The sequence below is a fragment of the Zalophus californianus genome, chromosome 16, assembly GCF_009762305.2.
Source record: "Zalophus californianus isolate mZalCal1 chromosome 16, mZalCal1.pri.v2, whole genome shotgun sequence".
Taxonomy (NCBI): Eukaryota; Metazoa; Chordata; class Mammalia; order Carnivora; family Otariidae; genus Zalophus; species Zalophus californianus.
In genome coordinates, this window is record NC_045610.1 from 762417 (window position 1) to 789810 (window position 27394).

The 27394-nt window shown below is 64.6% G+C and overlaps 1 protein-coding gene across 2 annotated transcripts in view; it reads left to right on the forward strand.

Annotated features, from left to right (window-relative positions):
• The window catches only part of PITPNM3 (PITPNM family member 3), a 66663-nt gene that overhangs the window by 26221 nt on the left and 13048 nt on the right, over positions 1–27394 (forward strand). For both annotated transcript variants that reach the window (XM_027568447.2, XM_027568448.2), the window contains exons 4-13: positions 5435–5482; positions 16045–16121; positions 16439–16674; positions 18803–18992; positions 19709–19831; positions 20200–20384; positions 22428–22600; positions 23646–23816; positions 25042–25236; positions 25617–25765. In XM_027568447.2, coding sequence (XP_027424248.1) covers positions 5435–5482; positions 16045–16121; positions 16439–16674; positions 18803–18992; positions 19709–19831; positions 20200–20384; positions 22428–22600; positions 23646–23816; positions 25042–25236; positions 25617–25765 — 1547 coding nt within the window. The remainder of the gene's footprint in view (positions 1–5434; positions 5483–16044; positions 16122–16438; positions 16675–18802; positions 18993–19708; positions 19832–20199; positions 20385–22427; positions 22601–23645; positions 23817–25041; positions 25237–25616; positions 25766–27394) is intronic.

Sequence of the window (27394 nt, forward strand, 5' to 3'; positions counted from 1 at the left end):
CGTCTGGTCTGCCAAAGACACCCCCTTCTTATTTTATAGTACTGCTAAAGACCAATTCCTAGGAAAATATTTGGTGTCATTTTCTAGGGATTTGGGGCAGGAGAAAAAGCCTGGATCATGTTATCCGTTTACCATTTCTGTTCAGCCCCAGTGTGCTGTAAACCCAATGACTTCATTCTGCAGTGAGGCCGGCACGTGGGTTTTCCTTGTCTGAGGAGTGAAGGGTAAATCCCCCAGCTGGGCACGGAGGCCATCAGTGAGCTTCTCGCCTTCCCTCCGGCCGTTGTAATTGTCCAGGGTTAGTAAGCTCACCATGGCCCCAGGAGTCAATCAGCCGTGGCTGGCTCCCACCACGGACATTGTAGGGGGCTGTCAGACCGATCCCAAGGCTGTCTTCGACTCTGTAGTCCTCACTTCCAGGCCATGCTCCCCCTCCTCTCCTGCTCACCCGGTGCTCTAGCCAAAGCCACCAGGCGGCTGCTTGCTGACCGTGAGCACTTTCTCCGGGAGCCTTCCTGATGCCCAGCCTCTCCCAGACTGCCTCCGCGCTGCCCCACACGGCTTAGGGGGGCTCTTGTGTGCAGTGCCGACCAGCCTGCTGTGTACAGCCCTGCCTCTCCGGACCTGAAGCGGGGAGGGGCTCACCGCACATTCATGCCTTCCCTCCCTCGCTGTGCGTTCGACCCACGCGTGCTGGCACTCACTCCATGCTGGGCGACGTTGGGGACACACTGACGGCTGCAGACGGGGGCGGGCAGACACAGTCCAGTGGGTTGACCCCTCACAACAGTGGGGTCCACGGGATGTGGAGCGTGAGCAGGGACATGCAGGGCCGGGAGGTCTTGCTGGGCTCTGGACCGACCCACGAGGGTGCCCCGGGCGGGCAGAAGGAGCTGCAGGTGCAGAGATGCAGAGGAGGGATGAGCAGCAAGGAAATGGGGGAAGCACACAGGGTTCCTCTTGCCTGAAGTCAGAGTGCGAGGTGCAGGGCTGGGGACAGTGAGCGGTGGGGAGGGGAGGCTGAAGCCAAAGCCCTGGGATGGCGAGGAGTCCAGGCCTTCCCGGGGGGGCCCTCGGGATCCATGGGGTATAGTTCAAGCAGGACCACTTTCTAGAAAGTTCATTCTGGAAGCCAATAAGAAGGCTATAGGAGGGCCTGGGAATATGTGCAGGGGTGCAGGGGTGCAGGGGGCCAGGTGAGAGGTCATGAGGGAGCCCTGACCCTGCCGCTCAGCAGATGCTGGAGGCTCCATGTGCAGGGGCACCCTGAGCAGGAGGGTGGGGGTCTTTCTCTCAGCCCTGCTTCCAGGGTGGCTGGCAGAGCCCAGGGCATCAGCTCTGCCCTCCAGGCTGCCGCGGTGGGGAGGGTGCCAGCGCCTTCCTCCCCAAGGCCCCGGCTGCCCAAATGCTCCCCCCACTTCCGTGAGGCAGGTGTGTGGTGGAAATGCTTCTCTCCATCCCGGAGTCGGGGGGGGCTGGTTTGTTGGAAGTGGGTGGGGAGGGGAAACCGCGTCTGTGGGGAGGAGACGGGGCCCTGCCCTGCGTTCCGCCCCCTGCACGGCCCCTCCTGTCTGCTGGGGCAGGGGTGCAGCCAAGTGGGGTCTCCTTGGGTAGCAAGAGCCGAGCTGGTGCATACCTGCTTCGTCGTCCTCCTCTGAGGAGCCTGCCTGGCAGGAAGGGCAGAAGCCGGGGCTCAGCCCTGCCGGGGAAGAGGGAGGGCTCCAGGCTTTACCTCCTCCTGCAGCCGGTTCCTTCCTGCCCCGTGGTCGGATCCGTGGCCTCTCCAGCCCCCTCGACGCCCAGCTCAGGCTTCACCACGGGAGACACCAGCGCCAGGCAGCCCAGCCTTCCTGGGCACACCCCCTCCCCCGGAGGAAGCACCGTCCACACTGCCTGAGCCATCCCAGGAGCCCCCACGGGGCAAGGGGCACGGGACGAGCCCCTGGCGGACCGGGGCGTCCAGAGGGGCCAGATGTAGACATTGGGTACCGACTTTATCCTTCTGAGCCGAATCTCGGTGATCAAGCGTGTGGGGACGCAGTAGGCAAGCCATAAAGCCCCGGTCCTGGGGCTGGCTCTGCCTTCCCGCCTGGCCTCCCTCCTCCCAGCCGACCCGCATGTGTCCTGGGGGCACTGGCATTGCAGAGACCCCCCTCCTGGCTTCCTCCAGCTCTGCGCCCCTGCTCCCCAGCCTCAGGCTTCCGCGGCCCTGCTCCACCTCCCTACCCGTCATTACGGCCACTGAAATCCTGCCCGGGATACAAGGCCTGCTCCATTTCTGGTAACGAAAGTGTTTTATGGTGTCAGTGGCTCGGAAACTGTCTAGGCGAGTCACCCCTAGGGCCTGGCGCGAGAACGGACGGCCGTGAGTCAGACCGGGCCTGTCCCTCAGCTCCGTGCCCTCACACGTAGTAGGTGCCCGTGGGACACCCCTGCGTGTGTGCTGTGCTCAGGGCTTGCGGCCAAAGCTCTGAAGGGCCTTGGGTTGGGGGCCAGTGTTCCCAGATCTGAATAATTTTATCTTTAAATCTGTGTTTTGTAAGTGCAGCCAGGTGGGATGGGGAGAGAGTGTGCACTGGGGCTGCCTCCTGCCCCCTCCCGGTCTCCCTGGGTGTCTCCTCCCCTGCACCTGCCCACGGGGCCTGGGTGGGGGAGGGCTGGGGTCAGGGGCACGTGCCCCAGGGCGTCTCAGGGCAGAGCAGCCGTCCAAAGTATTGGCTTTGGGCTTTGCCTCTCCAGGGCTCGGTTTCCTCCCCGGGAAATGGGCCTCCCTCCCAGGCCAGGCTCCGCCACAGCCCCGCTCTCCCTTGGACGCGTCCCTGGGGCCCCTGGGTGGGAATGAGTCCCCCCTCGGCCTCCCACATCCCCCCCAGCCCCTCCCTCCATGCTGGGCAGGTGGAAGGTGTTCAGCACAGGAGGGTCTTAATGTCCACGCTGGGCCCCATGTCTCTGGGAGGTGGGAGCTGACTTCCCCGTGGGCCTGATGGGGCTCAGACGGGACGCTGGTCTCGGCCTGACCTGTGGGCCTGGCGGTGGTTTTCCTCGCTTCCGCGGCACCTGCGGGCTCAGCACGGGGAAGCCGCCGCCGTGGCCGCCTCATCATGCTGCAAGCGGGCTCCTCTGTGAGGCCAGGCCCCTGCGCTCGTCTGCACCTCCCTCGCACCCGGGCTCTGTCCATCGTCCTCTGCCTGCGGTCCTGACGGACACGGGGACACATCCTGCCCCAGTCGCTGGGAGTCGGGAAGCAGATAGGACCCACTTGCTGAGTGCTCGCCGTGCGCCCGGTTGTGTGCTCAGGGCTCTCCACGCATGAATGCCCCCCGAGGTGGGCAGCACCGGCTCCCCAGGTTATCGGGCAGAGACTGAGGCACGCAGAGTGACCTGCCCAGGGGCCGCACACTAGCACAGGAGGGCCCAGTGTCTGCATACAGGTGTTTGCACCTGAGTGTGCACAGGGACCCGAGAGCTCGGGCCACCGTGCTAGAACAAGGCCTGGAGAGGGAGGGTGACCTGCCTTAGGTCACACAGCAAGAGCGAGTCAGTGGGAGCCCACCCCCAGCTCTGCGGCTCCCCTCTCTGGTCTTGGCAGCCTCTGTGAGCACTCAGGTCTGGGCCTCAGTGGGGAGGGAGGTGGTCGACTGGGACTCCTGTGAGGACCTGAGCTGCAGAGGAGGCCCTGGCGGGCAGGGGGAGGGGCTGCGGGTGCTCTGGGGCCGCTTCACTCATGGGGAGGCAGTTCCAGGCTTCCGGGGAGGCAGCTCCGGGCTGCCATCAGCCCCTGGATGGTTGGCGGGAGGTGCGGGGTTTCCCAGCTGAGCGTCCTTGCGTTCTGCAGGGCAGGGAAGAGTCACTTTGCCTGGGAAGGGTGTCCTGGACGTTGAACCACACCTTCGAGAACGGGGGTCCTTGGGGATGCGGCAGACACCTCTGCTTCAGGGAATTCAGGCCTGCTCAGGAGGCTGCGATCTGTGGGCATGGTCCTGCCCCGGGGCGCCACCTCGCTCCCCAGACCCTGGTCGGGCCACTTCTCTGCCGTCCCTCGGCTGGTCTGGACGCAGAGAGGGCAGAGCCGAGGGCCGTTCAGCTGGTGGGCTAGATGTGAGCGTTGAGGCCCCGCATGTGTCGTGCACGGGGCCTGACCGCCTGGACCCCCGTGGGCTGGGGCCTGGCCGGCTGGGTCTGGGGGCTCCGGGGGCTTCCGGCTTGGTCTCCTTTCTGAGCAATCCCTTGGGGGAGCAGTGGGTTGGAGGGAGGGAGCTGGCCTCTGCTGGCCCTGGCTCTGTGCTGGCCACTGGGGCGGGAGAAGGCTGAGCAGGCACCCAGGGGCCGCTTTCCCGAGAGGCTTGCTTGCCAGGCTCAAACCGCGATGAAGGGGAGCCACTGCGGGCCCGCAGGCGGGAGAGCGGCCTGGGCAGAGTGCGCGTCCAGGCGTGAGTCTGGCGACCGGAGGCGGAGAGCTCAGCCGGGCGATAGCAGGGGTCCCCGGGGGCTGTGTGGGCTGGGGCCCACCCTTCCCTGCTGTGGACCCGGACTTCCCCTCCGTGGCTGTGTGATTTCAAGGAGGTCACTAAAAATGCACAAAGAGCTTCAACCCTAGAGATGTCGGTTGTGGGCATAAGTACGATGGCGGGATTTCGCATCTTCTCTCCAGCTCGGTCGTTTTTAAGTCAGCCGTGATCTCTCCCCTGCAGAACGTTCTTCTCATGCCTTGGGAGGATGTTCACGGGTGTTGTGACTTGGTTGGGGAATCGCTTATGCTTGAATGTGAGGTACAGAATGCGTATTTTGTGCTTCGCTGTGGTCTGTGATGCCTTCCGGGGGGCAGCTCCGGAACAAGGGACAGGGGCCCCGCCTGCCCCGCGGATGTGACCTCGGCAGGCCCCAACGATGCGTTTGGAAGAGCCTGGAAGGACGGGCGTGAGGGCATCGCCAGCTTTCTCTCTGTGACAGGATCATGAGATAATTTCTTCCTTCTTTATGTCTGTTAGTGTTTCCCACATTGTCAATGAGGAGTTTCTGTGACTTTCATAATTGCCGAGAATGGCTTCTCCTGGATGGGGAGGCTATTTCCATGGTCCACGGAGCTCGGCTGGAGTCGCGCACATGGGGAGCGTGTGCGGCTGAGAAGCACTGTGCCAGGCGTGGGGACACCGGTGGACACTGTGGGGCCAGACCCCACAGGACTTGGGGACTGACTGTGTGGGGATGGGGGGAAGGGCCGGCAGCCCGCCAGGCTGGGGGCAGAGGTGGTGCCTTGGCTGAGGTGGGCAGAGGCCAGGCCCCATGATCCTGGCTCCCTGTGTTGTGGTGCATGAGGGGTGGGAGACCTCCACCCACCCCCAGCTCCGGGAAGGGGCCGGCGGCAGCCCCACACGGCCCCCAGCGTCCACGACAGTGATGGGAGTCCGCTCATGTGTCTTCTGTTTCTCTGCAGGAGACGGGAGCACCCCGTGCACCTCCAGCGCCCTCCAGGAGAAGCAGCGTGAGTTAAGCCTGACCCCCAGGATGCTTGTCTCTCCCCGGTGGGTCCAGCCTCCTTGGGCCCCGGGCCCCTCCCTGCCCTGTGAGCTGAGCTTGGGGTCCCGAGTTCCCACCTGCCAGGCAGCTCGGGGCGGGTGGGCCAGGAGGCTGAGCCCAGCACAGCAGATGGGACCCCGCGAAGCCTCATGTGTCGTTTGCCTGTGGACAGAGGCAGGACGGGAACGGGGTGCAAGGCCTTTGAGCTTCTGAGACAAGGTTCTTTGGGTGACACAGACACTGACCCTCCCCGCCTGCCCCCAAGTCCTCCTTGACCTTCACGTCCGTCGAATGGGGCTTCTCGAGGTTTCCCGCAGGGCCTGACCCAGGGACCCACTTGGGAGAGTGTCCGTGGGTGACACCATGATCTGAGGACATCCTCCCTGGACGCTTGGGTGGACTTGGTGGGCCGTCTCAGCCACGTGTCCGCTGTTGGCAGTATTGAGATTCTCAGCAGGCTGGGGTCGGGGAGGGTCAAGGTGCAAGTTGGGGCTCAGAACCCCTGTCTTCTCTCTCCTGCTGTTTGGATCTGTGGTTGCAGCTTTGGGGGCTCAGGCCACGCTGCCCACCCACGCCCCAGGCTCGTCCATCCCTCAGCTTCAGAAGGGTGTCTGCATTCCCATGGCAGGGGCCAGTGCAGAGGAGTTGTTCTGCACGCAGGGGCAGGTGTGGACAAGGCCCGTCAGGGGCTGGGAGGCCCGGGCACCTCTGTCAGGGGCACCCCCAAAGCTCAGGCCACAAGTGTGTGGGGCTCAGCATGAGCGGGCCTGCGTCTGAACGTGCACCCAGATTTTAGCCTACAGAGGTGGCTGAGTGAAGACCTGGAGAGATCAATACATTCACATTTCCCAAGAGGAAGGGCCACAGGGAAGTGCCAGGTTTGGCCCGGGCCCGGGGCGGGGGTGGAGTGCAGGGGTGCACGGCCCCCAGGTCAGAGGGAGCATGGGGGGTGCACAGCCCTGGAGGGGGGAATGGATGGAGCCTGGGGGTACATAGCCTGGAGCCCAGGTAGTGTTTTCCACAGCAAAGGTGGCAATGGCTTAGGAGCAGCGACTCTGAGAAATGGGGGGGTGTCAGCAGTCTGTCCTGGGGGAATTCAGGGCAGGGGAGGGTTGGCTCGTGCGTGAAGGAGGTGGTTGGACCACGAGATTGGGTGTTTGCAGGTGGAAGGCTCGTTCATCTCTGGGAATTAGCCAGCCCCTGGAGGGCATCTCTCCCGGCAGGTCCCGCCCGCCCCCAGATGTCAGACCTCCCATCGCTGTGGCGGGGGGTTGGCCACGTCCCTCAGCAAGGGAGGGAGGGCCCGCCTCAGAGGGAAAGCAGCAGGGCTGACCCCACGTCTGCCGCTTCTGGACCGGGCTAAAAAAAACGTGTGTTTAAGGGGAAGCAAAGTCTCTTTGTTTTTAAACCGTGGTTATAGATCTTCATCAGAATTCTGTGCTGAAGGCTGTCCTGCGAGTCTGCGCCTTCAGGATCCTCTTATTCAGGAAGGACGCGCCGGAACGTGGTGGCGGGGCCGGTGGGCTGAGTCTAGTGCCAGCCTTTGGACGGCGAGACCTACAGCACAGAACGCCCTCCCCCGGGCACGCGGCCCCTTGGTGGTGCTGCCATTTACCCACTGTGCCGCGCCGTCCATGGAGCTTGGCGCGCGGGCACTCTTGCTTTTGAAATGACAGTGGTCGTCCGTGGTGCTTTGTTTGCTCGTGATCCAGAATTGGCAGAGTGCAAGTCCGTGACGGTCGTGATGTGCTTTCCTGGCCGCGGCCTTCTTCCCCGAGCGCGGTCTTCTCGATTGTTTCTACTCGGTTTTTGAAACCTCACTAGAAATAAAGTGGGGGCTGGGACGAGTTACCCTGGATCAGGAATCAGAAAGTCCTGGGGCTGGTGCCACAGCCTCTGAGCTGGAAGGGAGCTGGGCCTGGGTTTGAGGCCTGTTCCTTCATTCCGTGCTGGGCCGCTCCGGGCGAGCTCCCTAACGTCTCCAAGCCTCCCTTTTCTCCGTTGTGGAGAGATGACCATAAGGCCTACTTCCCAGGGCTGCTGAGGGGCGGAGTGGCCACACCTCCCACGCGGGACGCATTCACGGTTCCCGCATGTGGTTGGCTTTCCGACGAGCCTGGCCATGGTCACGCCTGGTTGCAGGTGCGGGGATGAATCTCAGGACCGCACGCAGCTCTGTCTTTCGTGGGCTCTGAGGGTCCTGTGGCCGCTCGGCTGTCCCTGCTCAGAGCTGTGTCCCGGGCCAGCTCCCCCGTGCGGGCATGAGGCGTCCTCCCTACTCCTCGGGGGCCGCAGCCACCCTCATCCTGCAGCTGCAGATGGCCCGGCAGCCCGCGGCCTCTGCCTGGGCCCGTTATTTGGAACTAGATTGTTCCGTTCAGGGAACCTAGGGAGCCTGGGGGGTCCGAGGACAGGGGGTCCGAGGACAGGGGGCCTGGGACAGGGGTCCGGGACGCGTGCACGTGGAGTTTCAGAGCCCCGTTAGCGTGGACGCTCTAGCGCTCTCTGGTTTTCCGTCGCTGTCTGTGCCTCCTGGTCCCGTCTGTCGGCCGAGTTCTCGCTGCTCCAAGCCCAGCAAACACCCACAGCTTCCGGCACGGCTGACCTGGCACGGGATGCAGGGGCCGCGACTCATCGCTGCTCCCCCAGCTTCGTTCCCGTTCCTCCGTCCAAAGTGAAGGCGCCTTTTCCACAAACTCAAGCCAGGAACCTAGAGGTCCTGCTTGACTTCTGACTCTCTCCCAGACCCGCCGCCCTCCATGCCGCCCTCCACGGGCCTCCACGCCACCCTCTATGTGGGCCTCCACGGGCCTCCACGCCGCCCTCCATGCCGCCCTCCACGCGGGCCTCCTGGCCTCCCGGCCTCCCCATGGCAGCCCTTCCTGACGGAGGCAGACCACCCGCCATCCCCCCCGCACGACCTTGCGGCCACCCTTCCCACCGGCCCTCCCCATCCTTCCCACTCCCACTCCTGGAAGGAGCGCACAGACACTCAGCGGCTTCCCCAGGAGCTCGCTGGGAAGTTGGAGCGTTTGGTGCGTCCCCGTGGAGAGGCTATGGGTGGCGCGGTGGGACGCTGAACTTTCCCTTGTCCCCGGACCAAGATGCGACCGTAGACTGAGTGCCAGTCCTGGTTCCTTCTGACCTGCGGACTCCGCCCCGGTCAAGCTTCCGCCCTGGCCTCCAGCGGAGCCCCGCTTGGTCTCGGGCTGTGTCCTGACTGAGCCTGGCTCCGTGGTCTCACCACCTGTGGAACCTGTGTGGCCGTCCAGCACCACCCACCCCCACTGTGTGTGGGCATGACCTCACGTCCCACTGGCTGGGGCCTGGGGCCAGCAGCCAGACCAGTAGCTCAGATGCCTGGACCACCACCAAGGGCTTCCCCTCTGGTGTGCCTGTGGCTGCCCTCCCTACTGGACTCCCACCCTGCAGAGCCTGGAGCCCCCTGCCCGCGTCCACCCTCCCTGCCGGCCCACCCGCATGCTGAGCCTGGAACCCCCTGCCCGTGCACGCCCTCTCTGCCAGACCCCCACTCTGCAGAGCCCGGAGCCCCCTGCCTGCGGCCGCCCTCCCTGCTGGCCCCCCCCCATGCTGAGCCCAAAGCCCCCTGCCTGTGGACGCCCTCCCCCATGGCCCCCCTGCCCTGCGGCGCCCGGAGCCCCCTGCCCGCGGCCGCCCCGCCCCCCCCCCCCCCCCCCCGCCCCGGGTAACGTGTCTTTTCCTGGCTGTGTGGGCAGCTTGCTGAGCTCAGCTGCAGACAGGCTATATTTAGCCGGCTTTACTGAGCTCAGGGTGGCAGACGGCCGCCTGGGGAGCGTTCCTCTTGCCTGTGTGCACGTCTGTGCTTGACAAGGCCCATTGTGTGTGTGCCGAGGCGTGTGCGCGTGCGTGTGAGTGCACGAGGATGCGTGTGTGTCCATGCGAGTCTGTGCAGCGTCTGCGCTTTGCTGGGGACGTCCTCAGCTTCTGACACTTGCAGGGTCTAAAGCGGGAACAAGATATTTGTTCACTCATTTGTTTGAAAAATATTTCACGAGCATCTTTTAGATGCCAGCGTCTGGACGGTCTTTGGAGGTAAAATGGAGCACAAGCAAACCCTGCAGGACCTCACGGCCTGGGGATGGAGGAAATGCCAGGTCAAGTGACCATGAAGCCAGAAGTCTGAGGACTTGTCCCGGAAGAGAGAGCCGCAGTGCTTTTGGGAGGAGAGCAAGGATGGACGCCCCCAGGGGCAGGACCCCTGAGGTTTCAGGAGGGAATATTTGGACACAGTAGCATGAAGAAGAGAATGTGCAAAGGCCCTGTGGTGAGAGGGAGAAGGTTTGAAAACCATTCTATGGCCTGGTGCTGAAGCCCAGAGGAGAAGCTGGGGTGGTAACATAGCACAGGGTTTTGTAGAGTAGGTAGAATCTAGCCCGTGACTTGGTCAGGGTTCCAGCGGAGAAAGAAGGTCTGTGCGGATGCGGGGCTGGAGGAGGGCCCAGTGAAAGGACCGCATCCTCAGGTTTAGAGGAACTCGGGGGCACAGGACCAGGCCTGGGCGGCTCCCAGCCCGGCAGGTCGCAGTCAAGAGCCCCACCCCGTGGCGCTGGCACGTGGGAGCCCCAGCCCTGTAGTCCTGCGTGTGCGTCCCGCTCTGCAGCCCCTGGCCCGGTGGTCCAGGCCCCTCAGGGTACCACCCACTGGTCTCAGCCTGGGCTGGGGGCTGGCGTCTCTTTTCAGCCCGAGAGAATCCCTTTCCTCAAATCTTTTCCTCCTGGGAACAAAAGAGCTTCTGGAAACAAAAACCAGGAAGCACAGCCACAAGCCTCCCCAAAGGCAAAGAAACCCAAGCAGGGAGAAAACAGAAATTAGTATTTCTGAAAGGAAGTCAGCCAGCTCCACGGGCCCTGAGAAAAGTCTCGTTTTAACCTGACTTCTGAGTGGGCAGCGCCCGGCGACCATGGGAATTCTAAAAGGATGAAGGTGACGCGCCCTCCTCCCGTCCCGCGGCGGTGATGGCTGGACATACTCCCTGCACATGCCGACGTCTCCATAAATACCCACTTGTATGCATTTTTAGGCACGTCGCACGCAGCGCCTTCTGCCCCCTGCTCCTCGCGGGCGGTCATCACCTGTCGGGGTTCTTAGCTTCTCAGTGTGTTTGGTGGCGTGTCCTGTCTCACCGTGGCGTTAATTGTCTCACCGACCCCGCGGGTGGGCACAGATTGCTTTCCGTGCTTGTAGCATGACCGCGCAGCCGTGGCTGGCATCCTGCGTGCACCTGTCTGCACAAGGCTCGGTCCGGGGTGTCCAGGGAGTTGGGTGTTTCCGGTGACTTTGCCAAACCGCCCTCCGCGGACTCCAGCCATGAACGGGGAGGGGCTGCTTCCCCACACCCCGGCAGCACGGGAAAGCCAATCTGGGAGGTGAGAAAAAGGCCTTCTGGAGTAATTTCGGTGGGCATCCCTAGGTTTGGGGTTCAGAGGCCATGCTTAGAAGCCATGCCCTGTCCTTTCTCTGGACGCGGCAGGGGGTTAGTGTGCAGGCGTGCGCCAGTGGGAGCACGCTGATGACTCCTTGTCTCTGTGCCCACTTCCCAGCAGGGCCGGGTGGGCTCCGTGGCGGTTCCTCCCCCTCCCCCCGCAGGCTCACTCCGCAGGGCAGTGGTCAGGCCTCTGTGTGGGCCAGCGCCTCTGGGGGCCTGACCGGCCACTGGGGGTTGAGCCTCCTCAGCCTGGATGACGGGGTTGGGCCCTGACCTGCCTGGAGTTCCTGCCCAGCGTCCACCTGCCCGGCGTCCACTTCCACAACTTGCTCATACAGCCTCCCTCCGGGACGGTTGTGCACCCTTCAGAGACCGCCCCACCTTGGTGGCCAGGCTCTGCCCTCAGTCCCATGACCCAAATGCAGCTCCCGGGCATTCGCGGGCCACTGCGTCCCCTCGAGCCTGCTCCTCCCCAGGCGGGGGCCCCCTCCCCCTGCCAGTTACTGGGTTCCATCTGAGCCCCCAGAGTGGCCTGAGCTGCAGGAACGTGCCCTCCTCCTGCACTGAAGGCCGTGGAGCCTGCAACGCGGAGGCTGTGGAGGCGGCCCCCTGCCCGGCCGAGGCCCGTGTTCTTGAGGTCCTCGGGCTCCCGGACACGCGTTTGGGCCCCAGCCAGCGGAGCAGGAGGCCGCCGTAGTGTCCAGCTGGTTTTGTGACCCAAACGCAGGATTTTGATTCGCGCGTCGAGTCTCACGGTTACGCCGTCCTTCCCCTTTTCGCGCCCTTGGTTCCCCTCGCCAGCCCCCAGCTCCCGAGGGCAGGCCTGCCGCTCTGGTGTGTGTGTGTTTGGGAAGGTAGGGGTTGCGGCTGGTTTAAAGTGTTCTTGCTCTAAGTGTGACACATGCACTCACAAATGGCTTTACACCGAAGGAAATCGGGCTCACCGGAGAAAAATGGGAAAGTAGTGCGGAGTCCAGGGAACGGTCACCCGTTGTCCCCCCATCCAAACGAAACCTCGCAGACGGGGGCGCCCGTCCTCAACCCCGGCTCTTCCCACCCCGGCCCCCCATGTGTGTGCCTGTCTGCACGCGTTCACTCGGGGGCTCGGGGCCACGGAGCTCCCCCCCCACTCGCGGGGAATGAGGCTCTCGTTCCTTGCAGACACTCCTGGTCCACATCCTGCATCCCACTCAGAGCAGGCAGCAGAGACTCGGGGTTCGTCCGCAGAATTACGCCCGTGCGTGCGCACGGAGGATGGGGTCGCTCTCAGGGCGTGCCACACGGTCGCGAGCTGGGCCCGGCTCTGCTCGCCTGGGGGCACGAGCGGCAGGTGGGGGCCCGCAGGGGCTGGTCGGATGGAGCGGCCAGCCTCAGCCGGGGGCACCCACGGCCTCCAGCCCTCGTGGGTCCCGCGGCTGGCGGCAGCAGAGATGGAGACAGTCCCTCTGCCGAGCCGGGGACGCTTTGCCTGGCGTGCCAAGCGCGTGGGTGCTGACTTCGGCTTCTGTGTCAGGGACAGTGTGGCACTTGGGTAATTAGAAGGGTGGTCACAATCTGTGCGTTTCCAAGGCTGTGATTAAGCGAATACAGCCTCCCCTCTCCAGCTGGCAGCAGGAGCCTGGGGAGCTGGGCGGGCCGGCAGGGTGCTGGGGGCGGGCGCTGCGGTCACAGGACATGGTCACAGAAACAGTCATGGGCGCACCCCACCCAGAACCCCACACCGCAGGGACCCCGCCTGAATAGGGCCGTGCCCGCGGAAACAAAGACATCAGGAGAAACAGGCGGCCGGCCCACGAGGCCCTGGGCTCCTCTCCTCCCAGGACCCCACCAGCCGCTCCCGTCACCGGAGGCTCTGGGGAAGCCTGTGGAGGGGAGGACACATAAGGCCCAGGCCAGACCCAGAGCTCGCCGTGGTTCCCGGACACCAGCCCCCCGGGGGCCTTCCAGGAGATGCACGTCCCCATAGACTTCGCTTCCCTAAACAGGATTTCTCCCAGCGGCTGACGAGCTTGAGATGCCTCACAGGCCACGTTCAGCCTGGGATCTTCGCCTGCAGTGGGTTCTCACAAAAACACCCTGCTAGACCCTGGCCGCTGATGATCCTGCTTTCGGGGGACCCCCGAGTTTGATGCAGAAATGGACAAGTAACCTCACGGCAATGAGCCAGGCCCAGCCGAGCACGGTGTGAGGTGACCATCTCTGCCTAAGTAGATCTGAGCAGGCTTTCCAGAGGCTGGAACAGGTGAGCAGGGTTTTGCGATATAGGTAGGAGTTTGCTGGTGTGCCCAGGGAGGAAGGCCTTGCCGGCAGAGGCCCAGCATGAGCCAAGACAGGGAGGAGTGGACCTGCCGGGCCTGGTGGGCGAGCCAGAGCCCATGTCCTCAGTTACCCTGGGGGGAGTGTCTGGTTCGCAGAAGAGCAGAAGGCTTGTGGGCCAGGCGCAGGCAGGGGGGGCCTCAAGGCTGCCTTTCTGCATGTCTGCAGAGGCACGTGACCCCGGGGGGCACCTCCAGGCCTGTTAGCCCGCCCTCGGGGGCAGGATCTAGGTCTGCGGGTGAGGCCTCCCCTCCTGCCAAACCTCTCTGGCTCTGCACACTGAAATGAAGCCAGGCTCTTCCCGTTGGCCAGGGAAGGCGCGGGGGTGCTGAGGGCCCTGCCAGGCCCGTCCCCGCTGAGCCAGGTGGCCAGGATGCAGCATCAGCTCGCTGCCCGGAGCATGGCGGGGGCCCAAGGCACAGGACGCAGCCCCAGCTTGCGGAGGGCACGGTGCCCGGGAGACGGCGGGACCCTCATGTCTTCCCTGCGGCTTGTTTCTAGGCTCACGATGGTAATCGGTAGCAATCGCAGCCTGGAAGCGCAGTCGCCGCCAGGCTCAGGAGGGACTTGGGGCAGGGCTGCGTGTGCGGAGGCAGCCGTGTCCCCGCCAGCTCTGGCCCCAGCTCGTCCTCCGCGTGCACGACTGATACGGACAGAGACTTGGTGTGTGGCCGGCCCCGCTCTGAGCGCTGTGTACGTCTGAGCTCATTCATGCTCGGCCCCTGCCCTGGGCGGCTGCCATCCCCATGTCCCAGATGAGAAAACCGAGCCCCGCTCACACAGCCGCTCAGAGCAAGACTTGGACTCAGGCACACTCTGGCTCCAAAGCAGGTCCGCCCCAGCCTCGGAAGTCATGGTCTCCTGGTCTGCACCGGCCCCGGAGCCGCACACAAGGCCACGCGCACCACGGAGTGTGGCTTTTTTGCTCTGGCGGGGAGGTCTGTGCCGGGCGGCCTGAGCGTCTCCTCTCCTGCGGACGGGGATCATGGTGTCACCCCCCCCCCCCCCGGGGAGGTTGGACCACCGTCTGGCATTGTCCTCTGTTGGGTGTGGGGCTTGTGTGCAGGCTCACTCAGCCTTATTCATGGTGGGGCCTGGGGCACGTGACCCAGGAGGTGTGAAGCTTGGATGTCTCATCCGAAAATGGGACTAATACCCAGAGATCCAAAGCCCCGGGGCGGTTGTGGGGAGTAGGAGATGGCGCCCGGGACACAGTAAGTGCTCAGCAAAAGCCGGGCCAGCTCCCTGTGTGTTGTACTGGGGGCCCGTCCTGAGGTCGGGGCCCAGGGTCCACAGGATGTTACCAAGAGCCGAGTGGCCAGAGGAGCTGGAGGAAGTGCGGGCCGAGCCAGGCCTCCCTCACCCCGAGGTTTCCCTGCTCCATTTCCAGGCCAAACCTCCATCATAGAGGAAACCATCCCACGCCTGTGTGGGTGGCAGCCCTGCGCGCGTAAAGCAGTTGCCCTTAGACCAGGGCCATGTCTGTACGATCGAAGAGTTCAGAAATGCACTTGCCCTCCAAGAAAGACTTCTTGTTACCAAACACCGTGGGGCCAGGGGTGGCTGGGAGATCGGACTCAGACCCTCGGCCGGGCTCCCACCCTTCCCTGCTGCAGGCTTGCCCGCAGAGTCCCCGGAGGGAGCCTCCGCATCCCCACGTGCCTCCTAGCAGGTGGGGCAGGCTCTGGGCGGGGGCGGTGTGTGTGTGTGTGTGTGTGTGTGTGTGTGTGTGTGTGTGTGTGTGTGTGCAAGGAAACAAAGGACCGTCCCAGCATGGAACCGGCTGCTCTAGGAGGTGAGTGAGTTCCCCGTCACTGAAGGCACACAAGTCATAGTCTAGCCGTGTGGTGCAGCCTCATGGAGAAAATGCTATCCTTCCCGTGGGGAGCAGGGAGAGGAAGGAAGCAAGGTCAGCGTGGCAGGTGGCACCAGGCGGGCGGCGAGGGGGCCTCTCTCCACCCCAGACTCCGGGGCGGCGACATTCGGGAACGTAGGTATCGATCGCACAGACTTCTCTGTAAGGGCCGGAGGGCAGATATGCCAGCTCTGCAGGACTCTGTGGCAACTAGGAAAGTCTGCTGCCGAGGCCCCTGTGTGAGCAGACACGCGCTCCAGCCGTGTTCCAATAAAACTTTATTGACAAAAACAGGTGGCGGGCCAGAGTTGGTCGGCGGCTGCTGCTTGCGGGTCCCAGGGCTCAGGCTGGAGGCCCCAGAGGCGGAGTGGCAGCTGGGGGAGGCGGGGACAGCCTTCCCGTGGGGCAGCCTCACGGCAGAGCTCCCAGTGGTGAGGAGCGTGGGCCCGACGCTGCCATGCCTCTCTGGGGCTGTGCCTGCCCCAGGCCCCTAACTCAAGGCCTTGCTCTCGCTCTGAGGGCTTCAAGCAGATGTTTTAAAAAATACTTCAAACGGGCCTCCGGTTTTCAGAGGATGCTTGGCCCACATTTGCGTCCACAGCTGGAAGCCGGGGTCAGCAGAGGGCATTTCTGCTGTTGCTGTTGTCACGGGTGAAGAAAACAGGACAGTGCTTTCTGGGACAGCCTCCCTGGCCCCAGGGACTGCGCGTGCGGGGGCCTGCCCCTGCTGGCCTCCCTTCCTGGGGGGGGGGGTGCGGAACGAAGGTTTCTGGTGCCGCTGATCTGGAGCCGGGGGCTGGACGCTGTCCCTCCAGCTGGACCCCAGGGAGCACCTGCGGCCCCGGCCTGAGGGAGGCCTGCAGGTGCTGAGTCCTCTGTTCCCCCGCAGGAGAACTGTATCGGGTCTCCTTGAGAAGACAGAGGTTCCCAGCCCAGGGAAGCATCGAGATCCACGAAGACAACGAGGTGGGCTGGGCTTCTGGGGGTGTCTGGGCCCCCCTCTGGTCAGCGTTTCTGGCAGACATTTGACTGCCTCATCCTTGGACTTGCCGTGGGACCCTGGGCTTGTCCTCCAGGCTGCTGGCTCCCGTGTGAACAAGAAGGGCCTCTTAGGAGCTTTCCTGCCCCGACAATGGGGGGCTTGGTCACCCGGCTGCCTGTGCGCCTCCCTCTGAATGCACAGGAGGTCCCGCCACGTCGGGAGTGGAGACAGGCCAGCCACAGCTGTGCGTGCGATGGTGGGTCTCTGCCTCTGTCTCTACCCCGACTGATGTCCTTCTCAGGAAGGCTGCCCACAGCGCTCCTGCAAGACGCACGTCCTCCTGCTGGTGCTGCATGGGGGGAACATCCTGGACACGGGCGTGGGGGACCCGTCCTGCAAGGCGGCCGACATCCACACTTTCAGCTCTGTGCTGGAGAAGGTCACGCGTGCCCACTTCCCGGCGGCTCTGGGACACATCCTCATCAAGTTTGTGCCCTGCCCGGCTGTCTGCTCGGACGCCTTCTCACTCGTCTCTCAGTGAGTCTCTAAGTCCTTCCTGCCCTTTTGGACGGGCCGGGGTTGGTGAGGATGACATGGGGCGGCTCCCTGCCCGGGGCACCTCCCTGGGACGTCAGCCCCTGACCGACCGGAGCACAGTGCTGGGAAGTGGGCAGAGTCCAGAGCAGTGAACAGCCATGCAGCGTGTCCTTCTCTGCCGGGCCGGGTGGCGCCAGCCCCCTCGGTGGTGCAGACCTGCTCCCGGTGCTCACGAGACCCTGGTCTCCTGGCCCAGAGGAGGATGCCGAGGCCCCGAGAAGCTAATGCAGATCCCCCCAGGGGTACCCAGGGACTGGAGCCGGCAGTCCAACCCGGGCAGCCTCGCTCTTGAGCCCAGTGGGCATGTGTGTTCTGATGCAGGCGGCGCAGGGCACCGAGGAGGACCCAGGAGAGACTGCCCTGTGCTGGTTTCCTCATCTGTAAAATGGGGATAATCATGTCCTAGGTACCTGCTGGAGATTTTGTGAGGGTCCCGCATGCTGGTGCAGCAGGTACAGTGAGGGGTGAGCTGTGACTCACTTCGTCCTCACCGGGGGCCGGCGCTCTCGTGGGCATCCGGTGGAGGGGATGGGGCAGCGTGCTCACTGGGCCGGGCCTCTTCACCCAAGCCTGCCCCTGGGCCCTGGGGGAGAAAGCAGTGTGTGCGGGGCTCACCCCTCCCTCTGAGAGACAGGAGGGTCTCCGCTGCCTCCAGGACCCAGAGCAGCCTCCCCTCTGACCGTCTGCGGTCACGGGACACACAGGGCAGGTCTCCATCCGAGCTGGAAGGAGGGGCGGGATGAGTCATAGTTCCCCAGCCCGACGCGACTCTTGTTAAAACCAGAACTCCAGGGCTCACCCTGGGGTCCCCGGTCAGGAGGGCAGGAGCCCTGGAACCTGTGTCCTGGGCACCTGCCCTGCGATGGGACTTGGGAAGTGGCCTCTTCCCCGCTCCGGCTGTCAGGAGTTACCGTGCTCTCGATCTCAGGACCCCAGGCCCTCGCCCACAGGACGTCTGACCTCCAGAGCTGGGTCAGCCAGCCCCGGCCTGATCACCTGCAAGATGGATAGCCCGGCCACTCGAGGGGAGGGTGGGGGAACGGCCTTTCTCCCCCAGGCAGCCCCTTGCCTGGCCATCCATCACACCAGTCACTGCCAGGAGGGAGTTCTTGCTCAGCTAATTAAAATCTCTCCGGCTGCAATTGAGGCCTGTTTCCTCTAATTTGTGTTCTTCGGAGATGAGCAAGGGCTGTTAGGCCAGCTTGCGCACCATGAGGGCTCTGCCACCTGCTCAGAAAACCCTGAGCCCCGTCGCCTGTCCTGGTCTCTGTCAGGTCCCCAGCAGGATCAGCATTGGGCCCCCGTCAGCCTGAGCTTGGGCCGTGGGCAGGGGGCTGGTCCCTCCCGGCCAGGGGACAGAGGCAGGCCAGGTGGGGGTGTGGGCGGGGTGGGCTCTGGGAGCTGGCCCCAGAGGGGTCTGAGCCACCCACAGAGGGAGAGACTTGCTGGTGAGAAAGCAGGGGAATGAGGGGGCTGGACTGTCTCCTGGCCGTGAAGATGCTGTAGGGCAGGCTCTCTTGGTCCTTTCCACGAAGCCCACGAAGGCTCCGACCCTCTCCCGAGAAGGACAGACACAAGGTCATGCGTGCAGCTGTGTGCTCATCTGCACGTGGTGGCTGACATGGGACCCCACGCCTGGAAGGCGCTCTCTCCTCCTTTCTCGCGCCCCTAAAGCCTTCCTTGAGACGTAGTCCAAACTCCGTCTCCTCCAGGAGGTCTGCTCTGATATGTCCCCGCCCTGCTCCACACCAGGTGGCTTCCTCCACAATTGGGGTGTCGCTTGGGGCCCAGCAGAAGAGGGAAGGGGAGGGTAGCTACCCTAGGGGACCTCAGGCCCACAGCCCAGGCTGGTGCAGGCACAGATGCACAGGGGAGCCAGCACAGTGCCCCCCCCCCAAGCCCCCCGCCTGTGCCCTGTTTACTCTGGCTCTTGCCTAGCTTGTCCTCTAGAGCCCCGAACAGGGGCCTAACTGTGGCCAACGTGTGCCTGCGCCGCCCTCTGCCTGGTGCGCAGCCCCACACCTGCCGCTCCTGAGCCTGGCTGGGCTTCCCTTGACCCTGTCTGCAGCCTGAACCCCTACAGCCATGATGAGGGCTGCCTCGGCAACAGCCAGGACCACGTCCCTCTGGCCGCCCTGCCCCTGCTGGCCATCTCCTCCCCACACTACCAGGACGCGGTGGCTACCGTCATCGAGCGGGCCAACCAGGTCTACGCGGAGTTCCTCAAGTCCCCTGATGGGATCGGCTTCAGTGGGCAGGTAGGACGGACTCCCCAACCTGCCCTGACCTAGCCTGACCCTGGCCTGCCTGCTCTCTGTCCTCAGGCCGACCTGACCCCTGACCCTGCCTGAGTGCTGTCGTCAGGCTGACCCTGGCCCGAGTCTGACCCCTGACCCCCTAGCCTGACTGCTGTCGTCAGGCTGACCCTGGCCCGAGTCTGACCTCTGACCCTAGCCTGACTGCTGTCGTCAGGCTGACCCTGGCCCGAGTCTGACCTCTGACCCTAGCCTGAGTGCTGCCTGTCCTCAGGCTGACCCTGGCCCGAGTCTGACCCCTGACCCCCTAGCCTGACTGCTGTCATCAGGCTGACCCTGGCCCGAGCCTGACCCCTGACCCCCTAGCCTGACTGCTGTCGTCAGGCTGACCCTGGCCCGAGTCTGACCTCTGACCCTAGCCTGAGTGCTGTCTGTCCTCAGGCTGATCTTGGCCCGAGTCTGACCCCTGACACCCTAGCCTGACTGCTGTCGTCAGGCTGACCCTGGCCTGAGTCTGACCCCTGACCCCCTAGCCTGAGTGCTGTCGTCAGGCCGACCATGACCGCAGAATGAGCACCTGTCCCCCACGGGGGCTCTCTCCGTGTCTCGCCGGGACAGGTTCCTTACCTTCCCATGGTAGGCGCCTGGTGCTCTGGCTGGATATGGGGGCGCGGGGTCGGCGGTGGGCAGGCCTTCAGCCCCAGCTGTGTCTTCTCCAGGTGTGTCTCATCGGGGACTGTGTGGGGGGCCTCCTGGCCTTTGACGCCATCTGCTACAGTGTGGGGCCCTCGGGTGAGAGCCCGGGCAGCAACAGCCGGAAGGGGAGTGTCAGCAGCACGCAGGTGCGGGCCAGACGGTGGGGATGGGGCGGGGGTCTGTCCCTGGGAGCCCCCCAGCCCCAGGGCAGCAGGGGCCTCTCCTGGGGGAGGGGACGTCAGCCTTCCCATTTGTCCGCGGTAGCTAGCTTATGCAGCGTTGCTTCACGGTCCCCCAAGAGTGGGGCTCACTGAGGGCCAGGTCCTGGACAGCTGTCCAGGGTCCAGGGGCTCGCCCGTGCCTGCAGTCCCACCGTTGCTGCCGTGGGGCTCCTCGGAAGAATGCCGCCCTCACACCTCAGGAGAGAGGGGTTCGCGCAGACCCTGGGGAGGAGGTGGGGCCCCGGAGTCTCGGGTGAGCTCAGTGCCCTCCTCTCCTCTGCGTGGCCCCAAAGGACAGCCCCGTTGTGGCGGACGAGGCGTGCGGTCTGGCCAGCAGCAAGCGTCTCAGCAAGAGCAGCATCGATGTGTCCAGCGTGCCGGAGGATGAGGAGCCCCAGCGGCCGTTGCCACGGAAACAGAGCGACTCCTCCACCTACGACTGTGAGGCCATCACCCAGCATCACGCCTTCCTGTCGAGGTAAGCGCTCCTTCTAGCACGGTGTCCGCGGCAGAGGGGGCCCCCGTGGCCCTCAGAGTCCCCTGGGAGGCCTGAGACCGGTCATGGGTGCCAGGCCCTTCCGGGGCCCCGTGGGTGAGCACGAAGTGCTGGGACCCTGGCCACTCTGTGTGGGCCCTGCACCCTGTCCCTGCTCCGTCCTGACTGGCAGAGGCCCAGGACAGCCCGTCCCCTTCCCTGGGCCGCGCTGCGCCTTCTTTCTGCCAAAGGGCCCACGCTGCCGGCCTGCTTCGCCGATGGCTTTGAGAACGTGGTCCAAGAGTGGACGTGGGTGTGTTTTGGGATGCACTCCGGGTGTGTGTTCTTATTATTTCCCAGATGGGGCAGCAGAGGCCCCCCTAGGCCGGGAAGTTTCCTGGGGTCGCATGGGCAGCTGCCAAAGCCCTGGGCCCAGCGTCCTGGCTCCCAGACCCCGGGGTGGTGCCTCCTGCCCGGAGTTCGTGAGTCACCTGCAGGTTCATTCAGGACACGGGCCGGTGCTAGCCCACCCAGGAGGGGCTGCCCCTGCCCTCTGTCCCTTCTCCTTTCTTACCGCGCTGACAAGTACCGTGAGGTCGTCACAAGCTCTGAAAAACAGACCTGCTCTGAGCATTTCTAAGAATTTCCTTTTTGTATATACCGTTTACATGCTTCCCGTTTAGTTTTACTTTAAAAAAAAAGAAAAACACCCTCCTATTGTGATCTTTTCTGATTTTTTCCCTACATAGTAAGTAGTTGGTGAATATTTTCTACAGGGAATATTTTATTGAGTGAATGGCCACCTCACTTCGTCCCAGGACTTGGCTGCGTGGCTTTTCCCGTGCTTTGAAATTACAGGTGGCGCTCCGATGAACATCTTTGCGCGTAAACGGGTCTGTGTGTGTGAGGGCTGTTTCACTCAGGTGCACTCCTGGAGGGGAATCCGCTAGATCAGAGGCTCTGCGTAGTCAAATCTCGGAGTATTTAAAGCTGCTCTGACAGCCACCTTTCAAGGCGGGTTGCAAGGTGACGTTGCGACATTCCTGGTTCATCCTTGAGAAATCCTTTAAGAAGGCCCCTGGTTTGGAGAATGACGAGAGGTCGGAGGCCCTCGTAGCTGGCTCAGCACAGCCAGCTTCCCTGTGGTAGGGACGGATGGCTGTCTCTCGGGCAGCAAGGAAGCTGGCCTGCGTGTTTAGGGACGTGCGGATCGCCCAACACCAGCGCCATCCTCGCGGTGCGAGCCTTCACATCCCGCTCCCGGACCGTCCCGGACCCTTGCTCATTGTTATTTCTAAAATCCCCTTTCATGTCCACCCTGAGGATTCTGGCTGAATTTGCGTTCAGTTAATCGCCTCATCGATCCAGGGATCCCCCGGGTGGTCTTAAACTCTGAGCTGTGCGTCAGGGCCAACGGGAAGGTCAGGGAGCCCCCGGTTCTGCGGCCTGTCCTGGGCAGCCGCTCTGGGTCCCTGGCTGAAGGTCAGGCTGGGCTCTGAGCAGCGGCGCCTGGGGCGGGACTGGCTGGAACCCGGCCCCCCTTCCTGTGCGGCTGTGTCTGCAGGCTGCGGTGAAAGGCCCGGTCCCGGTGGGCCTGACGTCACCGGCGGGCGGGGGTGTGTGCAGCAGGCCTCTCCGGAGCCCCAGCAGGAGCTCACAGGGCGGCCCCCACAGAGCCGGCGCCGTGGAGGCAGGCGTGCCCCTGTGCGGGGGTGCTTGGGTGCTCCTAGGTTCTCAGCCCCGCTGGGAAAATACAGCTTTATTGGATGGCGGCCTTGCGTGTCTGTCCAAGCGTCTCCTCTGGCTGCTTGCCGACTAGACGGGGCAGGGGCCCCACGGCCCCCGAAGGCTGAAACGCTTACCATGTGGCCCTTCAGAGGAAACGTGGGCCGGCCGACCCCTGCCCTCCCCAGACGTCAGGCCTTGGTGGCCAGCACGGAGCTGGGCGTGGGCTTGGAGGCTGCCACGGGGATGGAGGGCTGGGCTCTCCCCGCTCAGCCTGCACGCTTCCCTAACGGCCTTCCCGGCTCTTTCTCCCTGGGGCAGCATCCACTCCAGCGTGCTGAAGGATGAGGCCGAGCCCCCTGCGGCCGGGGGTTCCCAGCCGCCCGAGGTCAGCCTGGGTCGCTTGGACTTCGACGTGTCTGACTTCTTCCTCTTCGGCTCGCCCCTGGGCCTGGTTCTGGCCATGCGGAGGACGGTGCTGCCCGGGCTGGATGGTGGGTGGCTCGGGCTGGGGCCTGAGAGGCCTTGTGTGTCTGGAGCGGTGGGTCAGGCCCTCTGGCTTGGGGAGGGGCTCGGGGGCACGGGAGCGCGGTTTCCCCTGATAGGGCAAAGGTACGCCAGTGCTGGTGGATTTCACGCCCCTGTTCAGAGAAGCCGAGTCTACCCTCCTGCGGCCGCCCATCCCCGGCGCCCAGGCAGACAGGCCTGCTGCAGCCGGTCGGCTGTACTGCCCCCTGCGTGTGCCCAGGTGCACACAGTGCCCTCAGCCTTGGACGGCCGCCCCCACTGCTCTAAACCACGCAGCGCAGTGATCTGCCCAGCGTGCTTCCGCCGTGATTCTGAGGGCGCCTCGAGGGTCCGCATGTCGGGGCTTCTCAAACTGCTTTTGCGCCAGCGCTCACCAACGCAATGGGATGGATGAGAAGGGGGCGCCCGGCCCGAGGCGGGCTGGGGAGTGTGAGGCAGAATCCCACGGCCGCCCTTGGCGCTGCCAAGGAAGCCAGGGCTCCCTGGACACGGGGGGGCCGGCCAGGCCCCTGAGCCCGGTGGACAGGGAGCCCCAGTGGAGACACCTGCTGGTCTGTGGGAGAAGCGTTCTGCCGGCTCTGGGCGGCGGTGAACCCGGCTACCGTGCAGCCTGGGCGCGGAGCCTCGGGGATGGGCCCCGAGCCACAGTGACGGACCATGTCTGCCTCGCAGATCAGGCAGCAGCTACATGAAAGCCGGACGGATTTGCGGGAGCCTGACTCAGGGAGATAGCGGAGGGAGGGGCTGTGTGAGCAGGGGCCCAGAGACAGGGGGACACGGTGGCCTGGGTGGGGGGCTGCAGGCGAGCACCTCGGCTGCAGTGCTGGGGCCTCCGGTGCTGGTCCCGGGCGGGGAGGGGGCAGATCGGCAAGGCCTTGAGTGCCGAACTCCACAATGGCCTTGCCCCTGTTGGTAGCAGGGAGCTGAGGCAGGTGCTTGAGCAGGGGGGTAGGCGACTCAAAGCTGCACTTGGGGGGAGCACCCCGTCACCCCATCACCTCTCACCCCCAGGCTTCCAGGTACGTCCCGCCTGTGGCCAGGTATACAGCTTCTTCCACTGTGCGGACCCCTCGGCTTCACGGCTGGAGCCCCTGCTGGAGCCCAAGTTCCACCTGCTGCCGCCTGTCAGCGTGCCCCGCTACCAGAGGTTCCCGCTGGGCGATGGACAGTCCCTGCTCCTGGGTAGGCTCGCAGGGGTGCGAGGGTGTGCTGCGCCCGGGGCTGGGTCCCGCCAGGGTAGCTGAAGGAGGCACGAGCCCCTGCAGAGCTGGGTCTGCCAGCTCCGACCGACCCGAGGCCAGGGAAGCAGCGCCTCACCTGCCTTCCCAGCATCCCACCGTGTGCGCACCTGCTCTGCGGGAGGCGCCTGGGGGCTCCAGGCTGTGCCCCCGACGGCTTCCTGCAGCTGGTACCAGCACAGTGCCCGAGCCGCCAGACCTGGCTGCAAGTCCAGGGGCCCACGCTGGGTGCTGACGCTGGAGGGGCAGGGCACGGAGTGTCCCCACCCGGTGGGCATCACGGAAGAGGGGGCCTTGGACATGGCATTGGGACAGGTAGGGACGACCTGGAGGATGGGGGTCCAGGGGAACTTTGCAGGGGGAGCAAGGGCAGGGGGCGTGGGGGAGGGCCAGTGGCCTCCGGGGCGCGAGTGGAGTGAGCCAGGCATGGGACAAGGGGAGGCCTGCGTTGGGTGGTCAGGGCTAGGAGACCAGGGCCTCGGCTCCATATCCCCGTTGAGGAAGTCTGGCCAGAGCCTGTTCAGAGCTTTGGGGCAGATTGGGTGGAGAGTGCAGTGCCTGTGGCTCGTTGGGAATTAAAAACCAGCCCTGCCCACCCCCCCCCCAATTTTTAACAGAAACTTAATTTCCAAAGTCCTACTTGTCAAGAGCTTCCACAGACAGAAATGGCTCTGAATGTTCCCCCCCCCCCCCCCCCCCCCCCGCGCACCCTAACACACCCTGCCCCCAGAGAGCACCTTAGCCCCCAGGCTGGAGAGCCATTCACGTGCAGGCTCGGCACACACCCTGCCCCCAGAGAGCACCTTAGCCCCCAGGCTGGAGAGCCATTCACGTGCAGGCTCGGCCGCAGCCCTCCGTGGCTCAGGGAGGAGTCTGAGCGACAGCACGTGGTGGTGGGTCACCCTGTGACCTCGGCCCGTGCTTTTGGAGCACTCTCCCAGAGATGCGCAGACTCCCTTGTGCCCGCGAGGGCCACGATTTAGCGGAGGTGGAACCCAGCCGGCCCTGGGGGTGCAGGGGGCCCGTCGGGGGCCCCAGAGGGTGGGAAGTGGGAGGTGGGAGGTGGCTGGTGCCTCCGGGTGCCCGGGCTCCCGCCCGCATGGGGATGGCACAGTGTGGGCAGCTCGGGGACACGCGACCTCGCCCTGACTGTGACGTCCCCCCTGCAGCTGATGCTCTACACGCCCACAGCTCCCTCTTCCTGGAGGGCAGCTCGCGGGACAGCCCACCGCTTCCGGACGCCCCCGCCTCATCTCCCCGGGCCCTGCGGGCCCAGCACCCAGGACGGAGGATGAGCCAGGACAGCTCCCATAGCGAGAGCTCGGGGTCCTCGGACAGCCTGGCCCCCGTGGGCGCCTCCCGCAGTGAGTGAGGGTCCTCGGGGCCCTGCCTGGCTGGAGGGAGAGGGGCCTTCCCTGGGGCGGCTGCTGAGGGCAGGCCAGGAACCATAAAGGAAGCTCAGACTGAGCTCTGACCTCTGGCCTGGACAGAGCCCTGTGGACAGAGCCGTGGCCTAGACTGACCTCGACCGCAGCCCGAGCCCTAACCCTGACATTCCGTTCTCCCATTGGGAATCCCTGCATCCCGGGGATGAGACCGGATGTCCTGGGGGCGGCAGGTGAAGGGGCTGCTGGCCGCGGGAAGCTGGGAGCTCCGTGTGAGCTGGGTGCTTTGGCCCCACACGGCCCCGTGGGTCCAGGCCCAGGCAGGCCACGCTGTCCTCACCTTGCTCTCGGGCCCACAGTCACGGCCAAGTGGTGGGGCGCCAAGCGCATCGATTATGCCCTCTACTGCCCCGATGTCCTCACGGCCTTCCCCACGGCGGCCCTGCCTCACCTCTTCCACGCCAGCTACTGGGAGTCCACAGATGTGGTGGCCTTCATCCTGAGACAGGTACTGCGCCCCTTCCTGGAGGGCCCGTCCTTGTGCAAGGGAGAGGGTGACCTTGCAGGCCACCCTGGGCCCTGGAGCTGTTAGCCAGGTGGGGGGTCGCAAGGTCAGAAGGTGGGTCTCGTGAAGAGCACGGGCTTCTGGCCAACAGTGTGGTACTTTCTAGAAAATGAAAGAGAAAGTCCCTGGGAGTACATACCCATCTCCGTCCTGGAGACAAGGGACAAATGCCTGTCCCTCCAAGGGCCTCAGGGTCCTCAGAGAGGCCAGCGACTGGGGGGGTCTGGGAGGAAGGAGGCCGGGAGGTGGGGCCGGACCACGTGCAGCCTCGGGGGCCGAGGGCAGGAGAGGGATTCTGTTCTGTGCCCCACGAGAAGCCACGGCAGGGCTCGGGCGAGGGAGAGCGGTCAGCTGACCGTATGTCTGGAAGGGAATCCCAAGTCTGCTGCTTGGTGGGCCAGAGAGAAAGCAGGAGGCCCGTTGTGGGGCCAGCCTGGGAGCCCGACTTCGGGATGGCAGCCGGGTGCTGGTGCAGGGGGCCAGGGGGCCACCGGATGCGGCAGAGGGGAGGCCCGCGGGCCCTGCTGTCCCCCGAGCACCTGGGGGCGGGGGCGGCTTCTAGGTTTGGGGAGGAGCAGGGCCAGGCTGGGGTGTGGGAAGCCGAGTCTTGGCTCTGCACCAGGGAAGAGTGGGGTGCCTGCCGGGGATCGGGAGTGCGGGGGGGCGGAGTCTGGAGCTTGGGGCAGATGCGGTGGCATGTAAGCCAGTGACGGGCATGGCCCCCTGCGTTGGGTTCCCCACGCCTGGCAGCTCTCCTCCTCCAGACAGTGTGAGCCCGGCTCTGACCCCACCTGCCCACAGTGAGGGCTCAGCCCACCAGGCCGCCACCTTCCGCAGGAGCTAATCCCAAGTGCAGGTTGTCACCTGGGCCTCCCGGGCGGTCCGACACGCCTGCCTCGGGTTCCGTCAGTTAGGGAGAGTGGCTCCCAGGCCCCAGAGAAACCCCTTACTCACTGGATTGTCAGTTTGTTGGGCACAACTCAGGGACAGCAGGGGGGAGAGAGGCCAGGGCGAGGTGTGGGGCAGGGGCAGGGCCGCTGTGCCCCCTCCAGGAGCCCCATCCACCAGCACCCCCGTGCGCTCACCCTATTTTTGGCTTTCGTGGACGCTTCATTACTTAGACACCATTGATTAAACCATTGGCTTTTGGTGATTGATTCGACCTCCAGCCCGTCATCCATCCGCACTGGTCAGTGGGGGGACTGGGAGTTCTCCTGGCCTCCAGCCTCCCCTTAGGTGGGGTCCAAGTGTCACCCCATTAACAAAAGGCACCTTTAGGTCTCAGCATTTAGGAAGTTGCAAGGGTTTTAGGAGCTCTGTGCCGGAAACAAAGACTAGGTCTGTAGTCACGCTCCCCCAGACGCTGAGGGAGTCATGCAGGCAGAGAACGTCCGGGGAGGGAGCCGTGGATCCGGAGGGTGGAGGACCAGTCCCTGGGGGACGGAGCAGAAGGCGGAGTGAGCCTCTGAGCTGGGCAGCGCGCAGTCAGGGGACCTCGTGCACAGTGGCTGCTGGGGGGCCTGGGGCGAGCCTGCCAGGAGCAGGTGCAGGGGAGGGGTGGGGTGGGCGGGA